Raw genomic sequence first — 20,790 nt, forward strand, 5'->3', positions numbered from 1 at the left:
TTTGAAAGTTATACTTACAGATTTTATGAAAATGCATGAAATCCTTAAATAATGTTCAGTAAATAAGGCAGAAGAAAGTGTAGAACAAGTAGTTATTTTTGCCTTGTAACCCATATCCTATCGTGCACCAGGCCCTGCTCAACTATCACCCCTGTTCTTGCTAACTTACATGGACTTCCGATCCCCAACACCTCCAATTTAAAGTTCTCACCCTTTCATAGCCTCACGCTTCCCTTTCTCTCTAACCTTACCACTGCGCTGTTTCCCACCCCACCCTTAACTCTGCATTGCTTTTACTCTGGTCTTTTGTGCACCCCATCCCCACCCTTTGTCCCACCATTAGCTGATTTGCCTTCAAACATCTCGGCTTTGTGCTCCAGAATTCACAATCAAAACTTCTCCACACTCTTCATGTGTTAGATGGCCACTTGATTGAGATACCAGAGAGCTGCTGCTGCTGCTTAAACTGTATACAGCAAGAACCAGCACTTCCTTCCCCACATTAGCTGTTAACGGAGCAAGTCTTAGCCCGAATGTGATGTCCCTTTTATGCGCTACAAAATTACCTACAGCTAAAATCACACCACTGAACGTGAGTTTTGGACTTCCATTGCCAGCTCAATCATTACTCAGATGGCTTGCTTCAATAGATTGAGCACCGCAAGGATTCCTTTGGAGACAAGAAAGCAGAGCTACAGAAAGTCCACAGTGGCTGGTGCCTGACTGAGGTGATTGGTCACAGTGTGATGTGTAGCATTGCACAACACTGAAATACCAGTTCTGGTATGTGCTGTCTGTTTTGTGTTTACCCATGATGCTTATTTTTTGTGGAGTGCTTCCAATTTCTAGCCATTTTATGCTATATTTTAAGTCTTGCCTTCTATCTCTCTTCATTTTAACATCAACAGCAGTCACCGAGGCCTTTTTACTGTTTAAAATCTTTTCTTTTGTAGTTATCCTAAACTGGCAATCACTGTACAATCCTGTAAACTAAATCTAGTTGAAACTAGTTGCAGTCTCAAACTAGTTGATAAAGTTCATGAATGACCCATTTCCATTTCTAAGGATAGTCATCTACCTGCCATGTAATCCAGGTGCTGCACAATCCTGGCAGTTTTAACTTTATTTTTTTATATAAAGGAACAATTAGAATTTTTTTGATTTGTGCTCAATGAGTGATATTGGTGCTGGGGAAGGGAGCACACTCCAATTCAGGCACCCAGTGTTGGCATCAAGTACTGCCAGATCATATGCAGCATATTTCAATGCACTACACAGCACTCTCTATACTCAGCCTCCGCTTCAGAAGAGCCCTTACATTTGTTCACACCCGGTCTTCGATGCTGATGACGAGATTTTCAATTTGATAAGGCCTATTCCATGCTATTAATTAGATTGAGTGCTCGAGCTCATTTCTAAGAACATCTTTAACAAACAGATGACATTTTTAGCTTGTCAGTCTGGGTTTATTTTTCCATTTTATGTTGAAACAGATGTGCGACTGTCCTTCATTTCAGCATCTGTAAATCCCCTAAATTAGGTCATCACGAATTTGATTTGCTTTACTTCCATAGTCGGGTAAACCTAACTAGGACACATTGCTGAGCATGACTGCAAGCAACAACTTGCATTTATATCACCCTTAATATAGTTAATACATTCTACTGTTAGTCACTTCCTGGCTTGGTCAAAGTACTATGTCAAGAACATCAAGTTGAAGAGGCTTCATGTACCTCCTAGGAATGTGCTGCATTGGAACATTTTATTCTTTCTATTGTCTTCTCCCCAGACTGATTCCTAGATTGGGGGGAGGGGAAATTGTCCTGTGAATTGAGTAGACTAGGCCTATATTCTCCACAATTTGGAAAAATTAGAAGTGATCTCATTGAAATATATGAAATTCTTAAGAGGCTTGACAAGGTAGATGCTGGGAGGATGTTTCTCCTGACTGGTGTGCCTAGTACTCGGTGTCATAGTCTCAGAATAAGGGGATGGCCATTTAGGACTGAGGTGAGGAGAAATTTCTTCACTCAAGGTTGTGAATCTTTGAAATTCTCTATCTCAGAGAGCTGTGGATGCTGAGTCGATGAGTATATTCAAGAGATCGCTAGGTTTTTGGATACTAAGGGAATCGAGATACATCAGCCAGGCTCGAAGGGGCATATGGTCTACTCTTATGTTCCGTTCTTAACCTGTTAAAACCACACGAAGTTTGTGTGTTATAGCATTTACAGTAAGTCCCTAGTACCTGCATGTTAATTGTTTGATAGAAGTTACCAGGTAAATCGTTGGAGAAAAAAAGATCGAAAAGCGTTTCTTACATGAATAAAAGTAAGAGCGGAAGGCTCTAATCTACATGTCGAACCTGCCTGAATCTCTGCAAATTCTCTTCTGGCTGTTTTGAAAATTGTAGATTCAAATGAAGGCATCTTATTTTTGGAAGTTTTTTATAAAAAATGTACATCAATCTGACCGCAACAGTTACCTCACACTTAATGGAGCCTGAAGATTTAAGGACATTTTACATTAATAACGTCATTTTGATGACTGGAGTGCGTTACTCCAGCAGCTGGTGATGTAGAACAGCTGATCTCTGTACATCCCAAGACCCACCTTCATTTAAAGGATTGACTCGTCCAAACAGAAAACCCTACAAGTAGAATGAAGCAATGAGTCACGAGTTTTAGGTGCCTGCGTAAATACTTTCAGGCTTGTAAAGGCCAGAATTGTTTTTATGGCTTCCTGCGATTTTCAAAGCTTTCGCCCAACATTTTACATAGAAACATAGATAGAAACATCGAAAATAGATGCAGGAGTAGGCCATTCGGCCCTATGAGCCTGCACCACCATTCAACAAAATCATGGCTGATCATTCCCTCAGTCCTCCTTTCCTGCTTTCTCTCCATATCCCTTGAATCCCCCGAGCTGTAAGGGCCATATCTAACTCCCTCTTGAATATATCCAATGAACTGACATCAACCACTCTCTGCGGCAGGGAATTCCACAGATTAGCAACTCTGAGTGAAGAAGTTTCTGTTTATCTCAGTCCTAAATGGCCTACCCCTTATCCGAAGACTGTGTCCCCTGGTTCTGGACATCCCCAACATCGGGAACATTCTTCCTACATCTAACATGTCCAGTCCCGTCAGAATCTTATATGTTTCTATGAGATCCCCTCTCATCCTTCTAAACTCCAGTGTATAAAGGCCCAGTTGATCCTGCCTCTCCTCAGATGTCAGACCAGCCATCCCAGGAATCAGTCTGGTGAACTTTCGCTGCACTCCTTCAATAGCAAGAGCGTCCTTCCTCAGATTAGGAGTCCAAAACTGAACACAATATTCCAGGTGCGGCCTCACCAAGGCCCTGTACAACTGCAGTAAGACCTCCCTGCTCCGATACTCAAATCCCCAAGCTATGAAGGCCAACATACCATTTGCCGCCTTCACCGCCTGCTGTACCTGCATGCCACCTTTCAATGACTGATGTACCATGACACGCAGATCTTGTTGCACCTCCCCTTTTCCTAATCTGCTGCCATTCAGATAATCTGCCTTCGTGTTTTTGCTCCCAAAGTGCATAACCTCACATTTATCCACATTATACTGCATCTGCCATGCATTTGCCCACTCACCTAACCTGTCCAAGTCACCCTGCAACCTCTTAGCGTTCTACTCTCAGCTCACACCGCCACCCAGTTTAGTGTCATCTGCAAACTTGGAGATACTACACTCAATTCCTTCATCTAAATCATTAATGTATATAGTAAAGAGCTGGGATCCCAGCACTGACCCCTGCGGCACTCCATTGTTACTTGTTAAAGCTCTTTCCACAGTAAGTGCACTGGAACACTTTCACTCGGGTGTGTGTCTCGGTGCTTTTCCAGTCACACTAATGTTTGAAATCTTTTCCCACTGACAGAACATACAAACATTTCTCCTTCCACATTCAGAGGCCGATGATATTTAGATGAATCGAATGACTGTCAGATCTTGATATGATTGGTTCGAGTTTTCCATCTGCGAATCCTCCTCATCTAATATCCAACCAATCAGTGTCCTGCAGCCCCGTGACGTCATTGCCCCTCAGCAGATTCTGTCCCAAGATTCTGCCTGCCATTCTGAAAAGGACCCGTTTATCCCGTCTCTTTGCTTCCTGTCTGCCAACTAGTTCTCTATGCACGTCAGTACATTACCCCCAATACCATGTGCTTTGATTTTGCACACCAATCTCTTGTGTGGGACCTTGTCAAAAGCCTTTGAAAGTCCAAATACACCACATCCACTGGTTCTCCCTTGTCCACTCTACTAGCTACATCCTCAAAAAATTCCAGAAGATTTGTCGAGCATGATTTCCCTTTCATATATCCATGCTGACTTGGATCGATCTTGTCACTGCTTTCCAAATGCACTGCTATTTCATCCTTAATAATTGATTCCAACATTTTCCCCACTACTGATGTCCGGCTAACCGGTCTATAATTACCCACTTTCTCTCTCCCTCCCTTTTTAAAAAGTGGTGTTACGTTAGCTACCCTCCAGTCCATAGGAACTGATCCAGAGTCGATAGATTGTTGGAAAATGATCACCAATGCATCCACTATTTCTAGGGCCACTTCCTTAAGTACTCTGGGATGCACACTATCAGGCCCCGGGGATTTATTGGCCTTCAATCCCATCAATTTCCCTAACACAATTTCAAACATAGCAACATAGAAAATAGGTGCAGGAGTAGGCTATTCGGCCCTTCGGTCCTGCACCACCATTCAATAAGATCATAGCTGATCATTCCCTCAGTACCCCTTTCCTGCTTTCTTTCCATACCCTTTGATCCCCTTAGCCGTAAGGGCCATATCTAACTCCCTCTTTAATATATCCAATGAACTGGCATCAACAACTCTCTGCGGCAGGGAATTCCACAGGTTAACAACTCTCTGAGTGAAGAAATTTCTCCTCATCTCTGTCCTAAATGGCCTACCCCTTATCCGAAGACTGTGTCTCCTGATTCTGGACTTCCCCAACATCGGGAACAATCTACCCGCATCTAACCTGTCCCGTCCAGTCAGAATCTTGTTTCTATGAGATCCCCTCTCATCTTTCTAAACTCCAATGTATAAAGGCCCAGTTGATCCAGTCTCTCCTCATATATCACTAGGGGGGTAGTGCTGGACAGGCTAATGAGACTCAAGGTGGACAAGTTCCCTGGTCCTGATGAAATGCATCCCAGGGTATTAAAAGAGATGGCGGAAGTTATAGCAGATGCATTCGTTATAATCTACCAAAATTCTCTGGACTCTGGGGAGGGACCAGCGGATTGGAAAGCAGCTAATATAACACCTCTGTTTAAAAAAGGGGACAGACAAAAGGCAGGTAACTATAGGCCGGTTAGTTTAACATCTGTAGTGGGGAAAATGCTTGAAACTATCATTAAGGAAGAAATAGCGGGACATCGAGATTGGAATAGTGCAATCAAGCAGACGCAGCATGGATTCATGAAGGGGAAATCATGTTTAATTTACTGGAATTTTTTGAGGATATAACGAGCATGGTGGATAGAGGTGTACCGATGGATGTGGTGTATTTAGATTTTCAAAAGGCCACACAAAAGGTTACTGCAGAAAATAAAGGTACGCGGAGTCAGTGGAAATGTATTAGCATGGATAGAGAATTGGCTGGCTAACAAAGCAGAGAGTCGGGATAAATGGGTCCTTTTCGGGTTGGAAATCGGTGGTTAGTGGTGTGCACAGGGATCGGTGCTGGGACCACAACTGTTTACAATATACATAGATGACCTGGAAGAGGGGACAGAGTGTAGTGTACCAACATTTGCAGATGACACAAAGATTAGTGGGAAAGCGGGTTGTGTAGAGGACACAAAGAGGCTGCAAAGAGATTTAGATAGGTTAAGCGAATGGGCTAAGGTTTGGCAGATGGGATACAATGTCGGAAAGTATGAGGTCATCCACCTTGGGGGAAAAAAACAGTAAAAGGGAATATTATTTGAATGGGGAGAAATTACAACATGCTGAGGTGCAGAGGGACTTGGGATCCTTGTGCATGAAACTCTTTTGGTATTCCCAGGCAGTCTCCCATCCAAGTACTAACCAGGCCTGACTCTGCTTAGCTTCTGAGATCAGACGAGATCGGGCGTTTTCAGCTCAGACTAGTGTGGCCGAATCCCAAAAAGTTAGTTTGCAGGTGCAACAGATAATCAGGAAGGCGAATGGAATGTTGGCCTTCATTGCGAGAGGGATGGAGTACAAAAGCAGGGAGGTCCTTCTGCAACTGCATAGGGTATTGGTGAGGCTGCACCTGGAGTACTGCGTGCAGTTTTGGTCACCTTACTTCAGGAAGGATATACTAGCTTTGGAGGGGATACAGAGACGATTCACTAGGCTGATTCCGGAGATGAGGGGGTTACCTTATGATGATAGATTGAGCAGACTGGGTCTTTACTCGTTGGAGTTCAGAAGGATGAGGGGTGATCTTATCGAAACATTTAAAATCATGAAAGGGATAGACAAGATAGAGGCAGAGAGGTTTGTTTCCACTGGTCGGGGAGACTAGAACTAGGGGGTACAGCCTCAAAATACGGGGGAGCCGATTTAAAACCGAGTTGAGAGGGAATTTCTTCTCCCAGAGGGTTGTGAATCTGTGGAATTCTCTGCCCAAGGAAGCAGTTGAGGCTAGCTCATTGAATGTATTCAAGTCACAGATAGATAGATTTTTAACCAATAAGGGAATTAAGGGTTACGGGGAGCGGGCGGGTAAGTGGAGCTGAGTTCACGGCCAGATCAGCCATGATCTTGTTGAATGGCGGAGCAGGCTCGAGGGGCTAGATGGCCTCCTCCTGTTCCTAATTCTTATGTTCTTATATGTCAGTCCAGCCATCCCGGGAATCAGTCTGGTGAACCTTCGCTGCACTCCCTCAATTGCAAGAACGTCCTTCCTCAGATTAGGAGACCAAAACTGAACACAATATTCCAGGTGAGGCCTCACCAAGGTCCTGTACAACTGCAGTCAGACTTCCCTGCTCCGATACTCAAATCCCCTAGCTATGAAGGCCAACATACCATTTTCCGCCTTCATCGCCTGCTGTTACCTGTATGCCAACTCTCAATGACTGATGAACCATGACACCCAGGTCTCGTTGCACCTCCCCTTTTCCTAATCTGCCACCATTCAGATAATCTGTCTTCACGTTTTTGCCCCCAAAGTGGATAACCTCACATTCACATTATACTGCATCTGCCATGCATTTGACCACTCGCCTAACCTGTCCAAGTCACCCTGCAGCCTCTTAACGTCCCCCTCACAGCTCACACCGCCACCCAGTTTAGTGTCATCTGCAAACTAATAAGGATATCCTTCAGTTCCTCCTTCTCACTTGATCTTCGGTCCCCTAGTACTTCCGGAAGGTTATTTGTGTCTTCCTTCGTGGAGACAGAACCAAAGTACTTGTTCAATTGGTCTGCCATTTCTTTGTTCCCCATTATAAATTCACCTGAATCCAACTGCAAGGGACCTACATTTGTCTTCACTAATCTTTTTCTCTTCACATATCTATAGAAGCTTTTGCAGTCAGTTTTTATGTTCCCGGCAAGCTTCCTCTCGTACTCTATTTTCCCACCTCTTAATTAAACCCTTTGTCCTCCTCTATTGAATTCTAAATTTCTCCCAGTCCTCGGGTTTGCTGCTTTTTCTGGCCAATTTATATGCCTCTTCCTTGGTTTTAATACTGTCCTTAATTTCTCTTGTTAGCCACGGTTGAGCTAGCTTCCCCGTTTTATTTTTACTCCAGACAGGGATGTATAATTGCTGAAGTTCATCCATGTGATCTTTAAATGTTTGCCATTGCTGATCCACCGTCACCCTTTTAAGTATCATATGCAAGTCTATTCTTGCCAATTCACGCCTCAAACCATCAAAGTTACCTTTCCTTAAGTTCAGGACTCTAGTTTCTGAATTAACTGTCACTCTCCATCGTAATAAAGAATTCTACCATATTATGGTCACTCTTCCCCAAGGGGCCTCGCACAGCAAGATTGCTAATTAGTCCTTTCTCATTACACATCACCCAGTCTAGGATGGCCAGCTCGCTAGTTGGTTCCTCGACATATTGGTCTAGAAAACCATCCCTAATACACTCCAGGAAATCATCCTCCACCGCATTGCTACCAGTTTGGTTAGCCCAATCAATATGTAGATTAAAGTCACCCATAATAACTGCTGTATCTTTATTGCACCCATCCGTTATTTCTTGTTTGATTCTGTCCCCAACCTCACTACTACTGTTTGATGGCCTGTACACAACTCCCACAAGAGTTTTCTGCCCTTTGGTGTTCCATAGCTCCACCCATACCGATTCCACATCATCCAAGCTAATGTCCTTCCTTACTGTTGCATTAATTTCCTCTTTAACCAGCAATGCCACCCCGCCGCCTCGTCCTATCTGTCTATCCTTCCTAAATGTTGAATACTCCTGGATGTTGAGTTCCCAGCCTTGGTCATCCTGGAGCCATAGTTCTGCAGTTTTGAGTCATTTGGATGTGAATGGTCTACAAATTTGAGCAAATTTTTGTTTGCAATGCACTAAGAGCCAAACTTATTTCTTCACTTCCTAAATATATGTTTGCTTCTAATGGGCTTGACTCTTTTTTCATTCACTCGTTGTATGTGGGCATCCCCAGCAAGGCCAGCATTTATTGTCCATCCCTAATTGCCCTTGAGAAGGTGGTGGTGAGCTGCCTTGAACTGCTCAGTCCATGAGGTAAAGGTACTCCCAGTGCTGCTGGGAAGGGAGTTCCAGGATTTATTTTGACCCATCGACAATGAAGGAACGGCGATATATTTCCAAGTTAGCATGGTGTGTGTCTTCGAGGGGAACGCTGAGATGGTGGTGTTCCCACGTGCCTGTTGCCCATGTCCTTCTAGGTGGTAGCGGTCACAGGTTTAGCAAGTTTCTGCAGTGCATCTTGTAGATGATATACACTGCAGCCATGGTGTGCCAGTGGTGGAGGGAGTAAATGTTTAAGGTGGCGCATGGCGTGCCAGTCGAGCGGGCTGTTTTGTTCTGGATTGTGTTGGGTTTCTTGAGTGTTGTGGGAGCTGCATTCCTCCAGGCAAGAAGAGAGTATTCCATCACACTCCTGACTTGTGCCCTGGAGATGGTGGAAAGGCTTTGGGGAGTCAGGAGATGAGTCACTCGCCAAAGAATACCCAACCTCTGACCCGCTCTTGTAGCTACGATATTTATGTGGCTGGTCCAGTTAAGTTTCTGGTCAATGATGACCCCCCCCCCCAAACGATATTGAAGATGGGGAATTCGGCGATTGTAATTTTTAATCCTATTTAATGTCGTGGGAAGGTGGCTAGACTCTCTTGTTGGAGATAGTCATTGCCTGGCACTTGTGTGGCCCGAATGTTACTTGCCACTTATCAGCCAAAGTCTGAATGTCGTCCAGGTCTTGCTGCATATCGGCACGGACTGTTTCATTATCTTGGGAGTTGCGAGTGGAACTGAACACCATGCAATCATCGGCGAACATCCCACTTCTGACCTTGTGATGGAGAGAAGGTCATTGATGAAGCAGCTGAAGATGATTGGGCCTTGGATACTGCCCTGAGGAACTCCTGCAGCGATGTGCTGGGGCTGAGATGATTGACCTCCAACAACTACAACCATCTTCCTTTGTGCTAGGTATGACTTCAGCCAGTGGAGAGTTTTCCCCCTGATTCCCATTGACTTCAATTTCACTGAGACTCCGATTCCCGTGGCATGCTGTTGCACACATACTGGGCACCCTCTGGCATTGCCTACATGGTCATTAATCATTTGTCAGTCTGTCGACAGTGGCCTGGTGGGTTTTTCATACACCACCACCAAATCTGATCTTGACTTCTATGCATATGCCCTTTGTAGTAAGAACCACTAACTAGAAGAGTCACAGCATCTCAATTCACAATTGAGCTTTGCTGGTCTTAGGCTCCGATCTATTTTACCTACTAAGCTCTCGAGAGCGCTGTTTGTAAGTTTATTGTGAATTAACAAGTATAGATGTGAAATGTAGAAACAGCAGGAATCTATAGCACAGTGGCTTTGAGTCAAGTAAATGACCCCGAATCACTACACTTGATGGCTTTACCTACAGATCAGTTCTTCCACAAGCTGACCCTTTGAGTTAAGCCTTTACCTCTACATGTGGTATATGCTATTATGGAAAAAACGAAGTTAAGAGCGTAACATTCTTTCAGTCTTTATTTTAATTGTAAGGATAAGCTGAGGAGTTAGGACCCTTTCCCAACAGCAGTGTATCTAATGGGGCGAGGATGTTGCTGACCCAACATAGGGGTCGCTATACTAGGATCCGGAAGCACCTAATGGGAAGATGCAAAAAACAAACCAACTAGTGTCTGCTTTCGGTTGACTATTTTACCCAGTGAGATGTTGTTCAGTGCCTTCTGAAGTAATCTGCTCCATTGTGCCTTACCCTCTCTCCCTCCCTCTCTCTCTCTCTCTCTCCACTAAATATTAACGGGTGATGGTAAAATGGAATATAAATTCGAAACATTGCTTTGATCTGAAGTTAGGAAAAAGGTCACGTGATTTGTTATTAATAGGAGTGTTACTATCCTGATACTATTGAAGGGATGCTCCAATTCTAATAAAATTGCCAACTATGATCAAATTTAATATCCTTGTTCATAATTGAATGAGCAGTATACAGAGGTGCATGTTTTAAAAGAAATCTGTAGATTTATTTCTTGGATGCTTAGTTAGCTATTTCAGTGCATATATTTGGAACGACCTGATCACTCGAGCATGCTATCCTAAATTTATAATTGTGTCTACTGTAGGGATTTGAGCGTGGTTTATTTTTCCGTCTCAATACTTGCGATTAAATATTTACAAAGCAACACTGGAGGAAGCAAATCTGTAGTTAATTATTCTTTGCAATGTTTTGATTTTATGTAACCCAGCTGACTCAGTTAGGGTGGTCACCTGGTTTAACCTTCAAATTGTCACTGCCAGCCAATGTTCCCCCCTCTCATTTTTTATTTTGGGTATGCGGCCCCTTTAATGTACTTGCGCGCTCATTCAAATTTCTACGCGTGTGCGGTTTTTCTATTTAAAAGCCGGCGAACCAGCTACGTGGGACTTCCAGCTTAAAGGGAACTTTGCAGCCTGCCCTTTGAACAGCACAAGGCCCTATTATGAGGCTGACCGGTACATAATATGAAATGGAATGCTGTTGTTTTGGGTAAGCTGTCAGCAGCATTTCATTTACACCCATTGGGATATGGAAAGAGATGATTTCAGTTTACTGCCCTGATCTTTGTTGTTGAATTCCTTAGATGCGTGCCTCCATGTTAAGCTAATTTTAGGGACTTGCGTTCTGATGATGCGCTTGCTTTGTCACTAACATTCTTCTCTTTCCCATCACAGTTGGGGAATTCGTAAGTGATGCACTCCTCGTCCCAGACAAGTGCAAGTTTCTGCACCGGGAGAAGATGGACACCTGTGAGAGCCATCTGTATTGGCACACTGTGGCCAAAGAGGTACAGTCACTTTACTGAGAGGGTCTTCAGTGACTAAGCAAATGTTTGTCTGCAGCTAGTGATTTAAGATCCTTATCCCTTCATCAGCCAATTATTCTAAATGTAACTTTTGTGTTTGCAAGGAATGTATTTGTGCCATAAATGAAAATCTGGCAGAGCAATCTGATCTTGAGTGCCAAAATCGTTCTTTGTAAAAAATAAATTTCTGTCTTTAATGAGTATTACCTTTTTTTCCAGTCCCTTGAATTCCGTCATTGTTTGTCGAACTGGTTTTAATGCCCATTTTGTTTATGGGAGCGCCACAGATGGGTGGCCGTGCAGGGGACAAAGTGAAGAAGTCTCCTTGTGTTTGTTGATCAGACCCGGAGTGACTGGAATTTTTGATGCCTTAGTTACTTTACCAATCTCCCTCACTACACCAGGTATCCCTGTGCCATTGACCTTCTACAGCCTGGGGGTGGCCATTCTGTTCCCATGTCTGCCAACGTTGCTAGGAGCCAGATTGGTTTAGGAGAACGACCCAGTGATTCATTCAGATTTCATAGACTTCGTACAGCATAGAAGGAGGCCATTCGGCCCATTGTGCCTGTCTGGCTTTTTGAAAGAGCAGTGGTGCTTAGTCCATCCCCGCTTTCTGTCTGTAACCCTGCAAGTTCCTCATCAGATACCTGTCCAACTCCTTTTCAAATTATTTATGGAATCTGTTTCTGTGGCAGGTAGAGCGTTCCAGAGAAGCTGTACCCTCTTTATTACTTCAACTTCAATGGCTGGCCTGAGGCTAGAAACCTGGCTGTGTGGAGTTTACAGGCATATACCCTGTGTTCATTCTGAGCAGCATGCTTTGGTGCTCCCATACCCTCTACTGACGCCCTCCATCCCCATCACAGCTCTTGGTGGATGTTTCTTGCCTATAGCGATATGATATTTCCTAGTAGTTTGGAGATGGTCTGTCTGATTTCCGTGGGTGGTGTTCACTATTTTCCTTCAAGTTGTGTACCATTCTCACCCAAAAAATCAGATACGCCACAGCTTCTCCTAACTTGACTCTGCAACTAGTTACTGGGTGATGCAGGCAAGCAGCTTGAATTCATGCTATGCATTTCCCCTCCTTCGCCTAATGCAAAATGGACATCACTTTTCTTTCTTCATTTCCCTGCCATCCCTCACCCCTCCCCTGAGCTGGATGAGATCAGAAGCTCTCCCTGTGAGAATCACTGGCACCAAGTTCTGCCTGTTCCTTGTGCTTTAGAATCAGTCCTTCAAACGCTTGAACTGCATCTATCCAGCAGCAGGGCCGGTAGATAAGGCCTATAGGATACTTTCCTTTATTAGCTGAGACATGGAATATAAGCAGGGAAATTATGCTTGAACTTTACAAAACACTAGTTCGGCCACAGGTAGAGCACTGCGTACAGTTCTGGTCACCATAATTACAGGAAGGATGTGATTGTACTTGAGAGGGTACAGACGAGATTTACAAGAATTTTAGCTGTGAAGAAAGATTGGATAGGCTGGGGTTGTTTTCTTTTGGAACAGAGGAGGCTGAGGGGAGTCTTAATTGAGGTGTATAAAATTTATGAAGGGCCTAGCTAGAGTGGATAGGAAAGACCTGATTCCTTTAGCAGAGAGGTCAATAACCAGGTGACACACATTTAAAGTAATTGGTAGAAGGATTAGAGGGGGGGGTTAAGGAGAACTTTTTTTCACCCAGAGCGCAGTGGGTGTCTGGAACTGTCTGAAACAATGTTAGAGGCAGAAACTCTCATTTACAAAGTACTTGGATATGTACTTGAAGTGTAACCTACAAAGCTGGACCAAGAGCTGGAAAGTAGGATTAGGCTGGATAGCTCCATTTCGGCCGGCACTGACATGATGGGCTGAATGGCGGCATCGTGACTTAAATTTCTATGATCCAGATTCAGCAGTGATCCAAGGTTGACTTTTAATAGGTCAGTCTGCTAATGATTTCAGTGGTGCAGAACTGCTCTGTATGAATAAATTCTCCTAAATTTGACTGTTATCTGCCCCCCCCCCCCCCCCATTAAAGTATTTTCAGTAGAGAACATTCAGGCCATGTACAATAACACGTGTGGTTCAACTATATTAACGCCAGACTGCATCTGGATTAGATTTGAAATTCAATTTAATTAAGTTTGATGCAGAACAAATGCGGCTAATTGTTAATAGGTTTTTCAGCTCTGCCAGCTAGTTTTCCAACTTCTCAATGATGCTATTGTCTCGGCATCAATTTTAATTATTTATAATATTTGTTGGTGGGAGGGCAAGCAAGAGAAAGAAGAGATTTTGAGATGTGTGCTTCAAGTCTTTACAGTACCGCTAATTTCAACTTGCACTGTTACTTGGTGTCTGGTTGCCCAGTAGCTTGGCTTCTTTTTGACACTTATTTCAGCATTACTGAAATGACCTCCTTTGCTATTTTATTAATGCGAGTAAGTGGTGCATCATGCTTATGCTGCACTACCACCTCCAACACTTGCACTTATCAGTGGTCAGTCCATTGCATTATGAACAGTAGCAATCTTGGTTAAGAGTATAAATTGTTTCCCCACCCACCTTTTCATCAATTTCCCTCCATCTTTCCTAAAGTTTATAAAAATGTCTCTTTACTTTCTTGTGCACTGAAAACTATTAATGCGTGGTGTATATGTACAGAAAGAAATACAAGTGTTCCTGTGGCTGTTGGTAGCACCCTTGTCTGAATCAGAATGTTGTGGGTTCAAGTCGATAAGGGAGTCAAGGGTTATGGGGAGCGGACAAGAAAGTGCAGTTGAGGACAAGATCAGATTAGCCATGATATTGAATGGTGGAGCAGGCGCGAGGGGCCGAATGGCCGACAACTGTTCCTATTTCTTATGTTCTTGTGTTCTTGTGGACTTGTGTACTTCAGAGATCTGAGCATAAAAATCTAGGCTGACACTCCAATGCAGTACTGAGGGAGTGCTGCACTGTCAGAGGTGCCGTCTTTTGGATGAGATGTTGAACAGAGGGGCCTGTCTGCGCGCTCAGGTGGATGTAAAAGATCCCATGGCACTATTTCAAAGAGGAGCCGTGGAGTTCTCCCCAGTGTCCTGGCTAATATTTATCTCTCAATCACCTCATGAAAACAGATTGTCTGGTCATTATCAGTGTTGTTTGTGGGTGTTTGATGTGCTCAAATTGGCTGCCCTGTTTCCTACAGTACAACAGTGACCACACTTCAAAAAAGTACTTAATTGGCTGTAAAGTGCTTTGGGACATCCGGTGGTCATGAAAAGCGCTATATAAATGCAAGTCTTTCTTACGAAAAGAAATGTGCTTTTCTCGCTCTATCTCGAAACTCCCAGCAGAAGTTTGCTGTCCACTTGCGCACCTGGGATCCATGGGGAAAAATGTGTAAAACACAAGCCTGGCACTTGTGAAGTGAACTAAACTCCTTTGAGAAAATCAGGAAAAAGGTCTAACAACAGCACGATCTTATTGGAATTAGGGATCAGTGCTGGGACCTCAACTATTTACAATCTATATTAACAACTTGGAAGAAGGGACTGAGTGGAACGTAGCCAAGTTTGCTGACGTTACAAAGATGGGAGGAAAAGCAATGTGTGAGGAGGACACACACAATCTGCAAATGGACATACAGGTTAAGGGAGTGGGCAAAAAATTGGCAGATGGAGGAAAACGTGAGGTCATGCACTTTGGCAGAAAAAAATCAAAGAGTAACATTATTTAAATGGAGAAAAATTGCAAAGTACAGCAGGACCTGCGGGTACTTGTGCATGAAACACAAAAGGTTAGTGTGCAGGTACAGCAAGCGATCAGGAAGGCCACTGGAATCTTGGCCTTTATTGCAAAGAGGATGGAGTATAAAAGCAGGGAAGTCTTGCTACAGTTATACAGGATATTGATGAGGCCACACCTGGAATACTGCGTGCAGTTTTAGTTTCCATATTTACGAAAGGATATACTTGCTTTGGAGGCATTTCAGAGAAGGTTCACTAAATTGATTCCGGAGATGAGGAGGTTGACTTATGAGGAAAGGTTGAGTAGGTTGGGCCTCTACTCATTGGAATATCGAAACATAAGGTTATGAGGGGGCTTGACAAGGTGGATGCAGAGAGGATATTTCTACTGATCGGGAAGACTAGAACTAGAGGGCATAATCTTAGAATAAGGGGCCACCCATTTAAAACTGAGATGAGGAGGAATTTCTTCTCAGAGGGTTGTAAATCTGTGGAATTCGCTGCCTCAGAGAGCTGTGGAAGCTGGGTCATTGAATAAATTTAAGACAGAAATAGACAGTTTTCTTAAACAAGGGAATAAAGGGTTATGAGGAGCTGGCAGGGAAGTGGACCTGAGTCCATGATCGGATCAGCCATGATTGTATTAAATGGCGGAGCAGGCTCGTGGGGCTGTTTGGCCTACTCTTCCTGTTATGTGAGTTTGGGTGAGACTCGTGCACTGCTTTGTTTAATTGTCTTGTACTTTTCCCAGACCTGCGGTGACAAGATCATGAACCTGCATGACTACGGAATGCTGCTGCCTTGCGGAATTGACGAGTTTCGCGGAGTAGAATTTGTTTGCTGCCCCATTCCCGAGGAAAACGATAAAATGGATGACTCGGACATGGATGAGGAAGATTCAGATGTCTGGTGGGGAGGAGATGACGCTGATTATGCAGATGGCAGGTGAGGGTTATGTTCCTGCATTTTAATTTTTTTAGCTCCCCACGTTATTGGGCAACAAAATCAAATTTGGATGAGATAGGTATTGGTCAATTCATTGAGACCATCAAAAGTGATAAATATAAGGTTTATATATTTTAAATTGCGTTGATGCCATTTTAGCTGAGTGCATTATTTTTTAAACCAGTACATACAATCCCTTTGCCTTAATTTGTTAGAAGGTATACAGCATAAAGAATGATAAAGTGGTATTGTGGAAGGTCAAGCTATTCAGAATCATACATCAATGTTGCAATAATATCTAAAACTGGCCCCCATTATAATTCATGAAATGTTAAACTTTTCAATGAAGTAATTGTTTTTTTTAAAACCTTGAGGGTTGGTGAATATTAAGACCTCAGTGGATGCTTTAATGTGTCAATTCAATTATGGTTTATGATATCTGATCCATTTGATTGGATTACAGTTTTATCTGTAAATTATTGTCTATTTCTACTTTCTACCTGCTCAGCAGGGATTCAGCTGTATTTTAAGACCAAGGGTTGCTGTTGGATATTTAAGTACAAAATGCATTAACGTTACTTTCCAAAATCCCTTCAGAAGCATTTTACACCCAAACATCTATTAACTAAAGCCTTGCAAAATTGGCTGTGTCCAGATAACATGAATTGCTGAAACTGTCCCACTATAGTTGCAAACTTGTCTGTATTTCACAGCTCCATTCTTTTGTAGCTGTTAAGTACAGTGGGCAATTTTGCTATATAAAAGGCATTTTTATTTGATTTTTGCTTTGTTTTCAGTTAGGAATGTGATGTAAAATATTACATTTTATGTTATAGAAGAAGAAAATGGTGGCTCCCCTGATCATTCAGGCAGTTTATCTCGGGAGTATCTGAGCCATATAGACCAGGAGGTTCCCAAGTAAGATTCACAGTCTGTGCTGTTGACTGATCTCAGCTCGCATGGTGATGGGTAACATTCCCTCTAAGCTGCTTTGCCAGCCCGGGTCCAGTTTTTCCAAAGCCCGAAACTGTGAATGGGCTGCAAAAAAAAAAAGTTTGCGGAACATTGGTCATAAGGGCACTATAATTGGACTCTGGCACCCGTGTTAAGGACACAAGGTTGCTAACTAGTGACTAGCATATGGATGCATGTCTGGGGTAGGCAGGATCAGAGTTGGGTGTGATTCCCCTCTGGTTACACTGCCGAATGCATCATGTCGAAGTTCACGTGTAACTGGTTACTTGTGTGAGCTACTGTGCCCATCAAGGAGGGGAGTGAATTAGCAAAAAGAGAAAAAAGCGACTTCATTACTCTTGAATTTGTCAACTTGAAAACATAACTTACTGTATATAATCTGTAAAAAAAATAATTAATGAGCACGCCTTCAATTAGAAAAAAACAGTTTTTAAAAATTCAGTCTTAGCCATGTGGTATTGTTGGCCACAAAAGGCTGCATTAAAAATTAAACTGCTTTTGAAATAATTAACAATACATCATTAATTTTACATCAGTCTGCAGCATGTCCTTCTTGGCAAAAAAGTTTTTGAAATAATGAGGTCTTTTGTAGGATCATTACAATACAAGTATATCGGAGGCTAATTGATTTTTCACTGTTCAACTTTCATTAATCCAATGTCTTTTTCAGGCTCAGTGGTCATGTGTCATTTTGTCTAGTCATCCCTCTGTGTTTAGGCATTGACCCTGAAAAACTACGAGACAATTAAGCTGTGGCTCAGTGGTGGCAGTATCGCTGCAGAGTCAGAAAGTTGTAGGCTTAAGTCTCACTCCAGAGACTTTAACACAAAATCTAGGCTGACACTCCAGTACAGGAGGTGCTGACCTTCAGATGAAATGTTAAACTGAGGCCCTGTCTGCCCTCTCGGGAGGACATAAATTAACCCATGACACTATTTTGAAGCAGAGCAGTGAGGTTTTCTCTGGTGGTCCTGCCAATTTTTATCTTTCAGCCAACACCTAAAACAGATCATCTGGTCAATATCACATTATTGTTTGTGGGATCTTGCTGTGTGCAAATTGGCTGCCGTGTTCCCTACATTGCAACAGTGACTGCACTCCAACAGTACTTCATTGACTGTAAAGCGCTATATCACTACAAGTGCATTGTGGTTTTATATATATGTTTTTGTCTCAAAGGGGAGCTGCGTTCCTCAGCAAGCATTCAGCAAATGTTTTGTATGGAGGCTAAGGGGCCGAAATTGGTCAAAACCGATGGTCCACCTATTTCTCGGTGATATGTCATTTCATACTGCCGGGTACCGTTGGGGCGCAGTGTGCGCGATTTTCATCACTTTTTACTCGCCGGTATGCCGAACTGAGTGCAACCGGCAGAGCTCCCCTTTGAGACAAAAACTTGTATATATAACCACAATGCTCTCTTTTTTTCCTCCCTCCTCGCCGCCCCTCCCCCGGCCCCCTTTCTAACCAAGGTGCTGAGGCTATTTGTAACACTCCCTTTGCTGCCCTGGCTGGGATCGGCTAATCTCCGACTTCCTGGTTTGTACAATTCGCTTAATTGATGTTTAGCACAAGTGAGAAGCTATTGAAATTTCAGTTGTCTGGTGTCGCAATACGGATTCCATCCACTAAGGGGTACAACGGACATGATCTTCACTGTGTGACAACTACAAGAGAAATGCAGGGAACAGCATCAACCCTTGTACACGGCCGCCTTTGACCTCACAAAGGTCTTTGAAGCATTGACCACGTGCGACCAACTCCGTTGTGCGGACTACATCGTCCACATGCCCGACACAAGACTCCCTAAGCAAGCACTCTATTCGGAGCTCCAACACGGCAAGCAAGCCCCAGGTGGACAGAGGAAATGTTTCAAGGACACCATCAAAGCCTCCTTGATAAAGTGCAACATCCCCACCGGCACCTGGGAATCCCTGGCCCAAGACCGCCCAAAGTGGAAGAGGAGCATTCGGGAGGGTACCTCGAGTCTCTTCGCCAAGAGCATGTGGAAATCAAGTGCCGACAGTGGAAGGAGCGTGTGGCAAACCAGGCTGCCCACCCACCCTTTCCTTCAACCACTGTCTGTTCCACCTGTGACAGAGACTGTAATTCCTATTTTGGACTGTACAGTCACCTGAGAACTCGCCTTTAGAGTGGAAGCAAGTCTTCCTCAATTTAGAGGGACTGCCATTAAATCCTGAATAATTAATGTTTTATTGAGGCCTCAAGGGATTTACTGTTGAGATATTCTGACCATCTGTCATTGTGTGCGAAGTATCAAAGAACATGCTGGCGTTGGCTTGAATATTTACCACCATCTAGATCTAAACTCTGGTGGTCCGGTTGTAAAACTTGCAATAGCAATAAAAGCAGTTTATTGATGTCATGTTACAGTAGCTGCACTGATGAAGTTGATGGAAGCATGTCTGCAGTGATAGTCTGCACATAAAAGTTGGTTGATTCTCTTTCCCCTACCCTAACCCAAGTGGTAAAGGAAAAAGAAAGCAAGATTTGCATTTATAAAACACTTTTCATGACCACCATACGTCCCAAAGTGGTTTACAGCCAATTAAATACATTTTGAAGTATAGTCACTATTCTAATATAGGAAACGTGGTAGCCAATTTGTGCACAGCAAGCTCCCACTAACAGCAGTGTGATAATGACCAGATAATCTGTTTTAGTGATATTGATTGAGGGATAGATATTGGCCAGGCCATCTGCTCTTATTCGAAATAGTACCCTGAGATCTTTTAAATCCACTTGAGCAGACTGGGCCTCAGCTTAACGTCTCATCTGAAAGACAGAGGGTGTCTGTGCTGGCTCTTTGGTAGAGCTATCCAGTTCGTCCACTCTTCTGCTCTTTCCCCATAACCCTGGAAATTTATCCAATTTTATTTTGAAAGTTACTATTGAATCTGCTTTTCAGGCAGTGAATTCCAAATCACAACAACTCGCTGTGTAAAAAATGTCCTCATGCCGCCTCTGGTTCTTATCAATCACCTTAAATCTGAATACTCTGGTTACTAACCCTTAACCAGATCATCTGTTTTACTGACGTTGGTTGAGAGATAAATATTGTCCGGGCCACCAGGAGAACTCCCTTGTCCTTCTTCAAAATAGTGCCATGAGACCATTTACGTCCACCTAAGAGGGCCCGGTACCACGTCAGACACTACCTCTACTTGCAAACTTATAGAAGGGGTTTGCTATTGCTCTTTCATGCCTTGTGGGAAAATGCCAAAATGATTAAAATCATAATATGCACAAAAATGTTAATTAGCACAGCACAGTATGAAATTGAAAATAGTAACGTGTTAAATGTGTGTGTAGACTGAGCACGTGGAAACTGACCTTGTGATCGACTGGCACTGGTCCAACGTTGTGTTCCAGAATCTGTCTGCTGTGAATACTCTCATTACGGGGCAATAAAACTATTCACAAGCACGGAATAATGTGTACTTTCCATCCTGCATAATTTATTTTCCCTGGGGGGAGAAATGGCATTAGTGTTTGCAGCAATCTGTGGTGCTACAATTCCTTAAACGCAAAGAATTTAGTTAAAGTAACACAAT

At 43.3% G+C, this 20,790-nt stretch overlaps 1 protein-coding gene across 2 annotated transcripts in view; it reads left to right on the plus strand.

Moving 5' to 3' along the window:
- The window catches only part of appa (amyloid beta (A4) precursor protein a), a 174,119-nt gene that overhangs the window by 99,022 nt on the left and 54,307 nt on the right, over positions 1 to 20,790 (plus strand). For both annotated transcript variants that reach the window (XM_070893219.1, XM_070893218.1), the window contains exons 4-5: positions 11,443 to 11,555; positions 16,047 to 16,240. In XM_070893219.1, the coding sequence (XP_070749320.1) occupies positions 11,443 to 11,555; positions 16,047 to 16,240 (307 nt within the window). The remainder of the gene's footprint in view (positions 1 to 11,442; positions 11,556 to 16,046; positions 16,241 to 20,790) is intronic.

Source organism: Pristiophorus japonicus, chromosome 11 (genome assembly GCF_044704955.1).
Source record: "Pristiophorus japonicus isolate sPriJap1 chromosome 11, sPriJap1.hap1, whole genome shotgun sequence".
In the NCBI taxonomy this organism is placed as follows: domain Eukaryota; kingdom Metazoa; phylum Chordata; class Chondrichthyes; family Pristiophoridae; genus Pristiophorus; species Pristiophorus japonicus.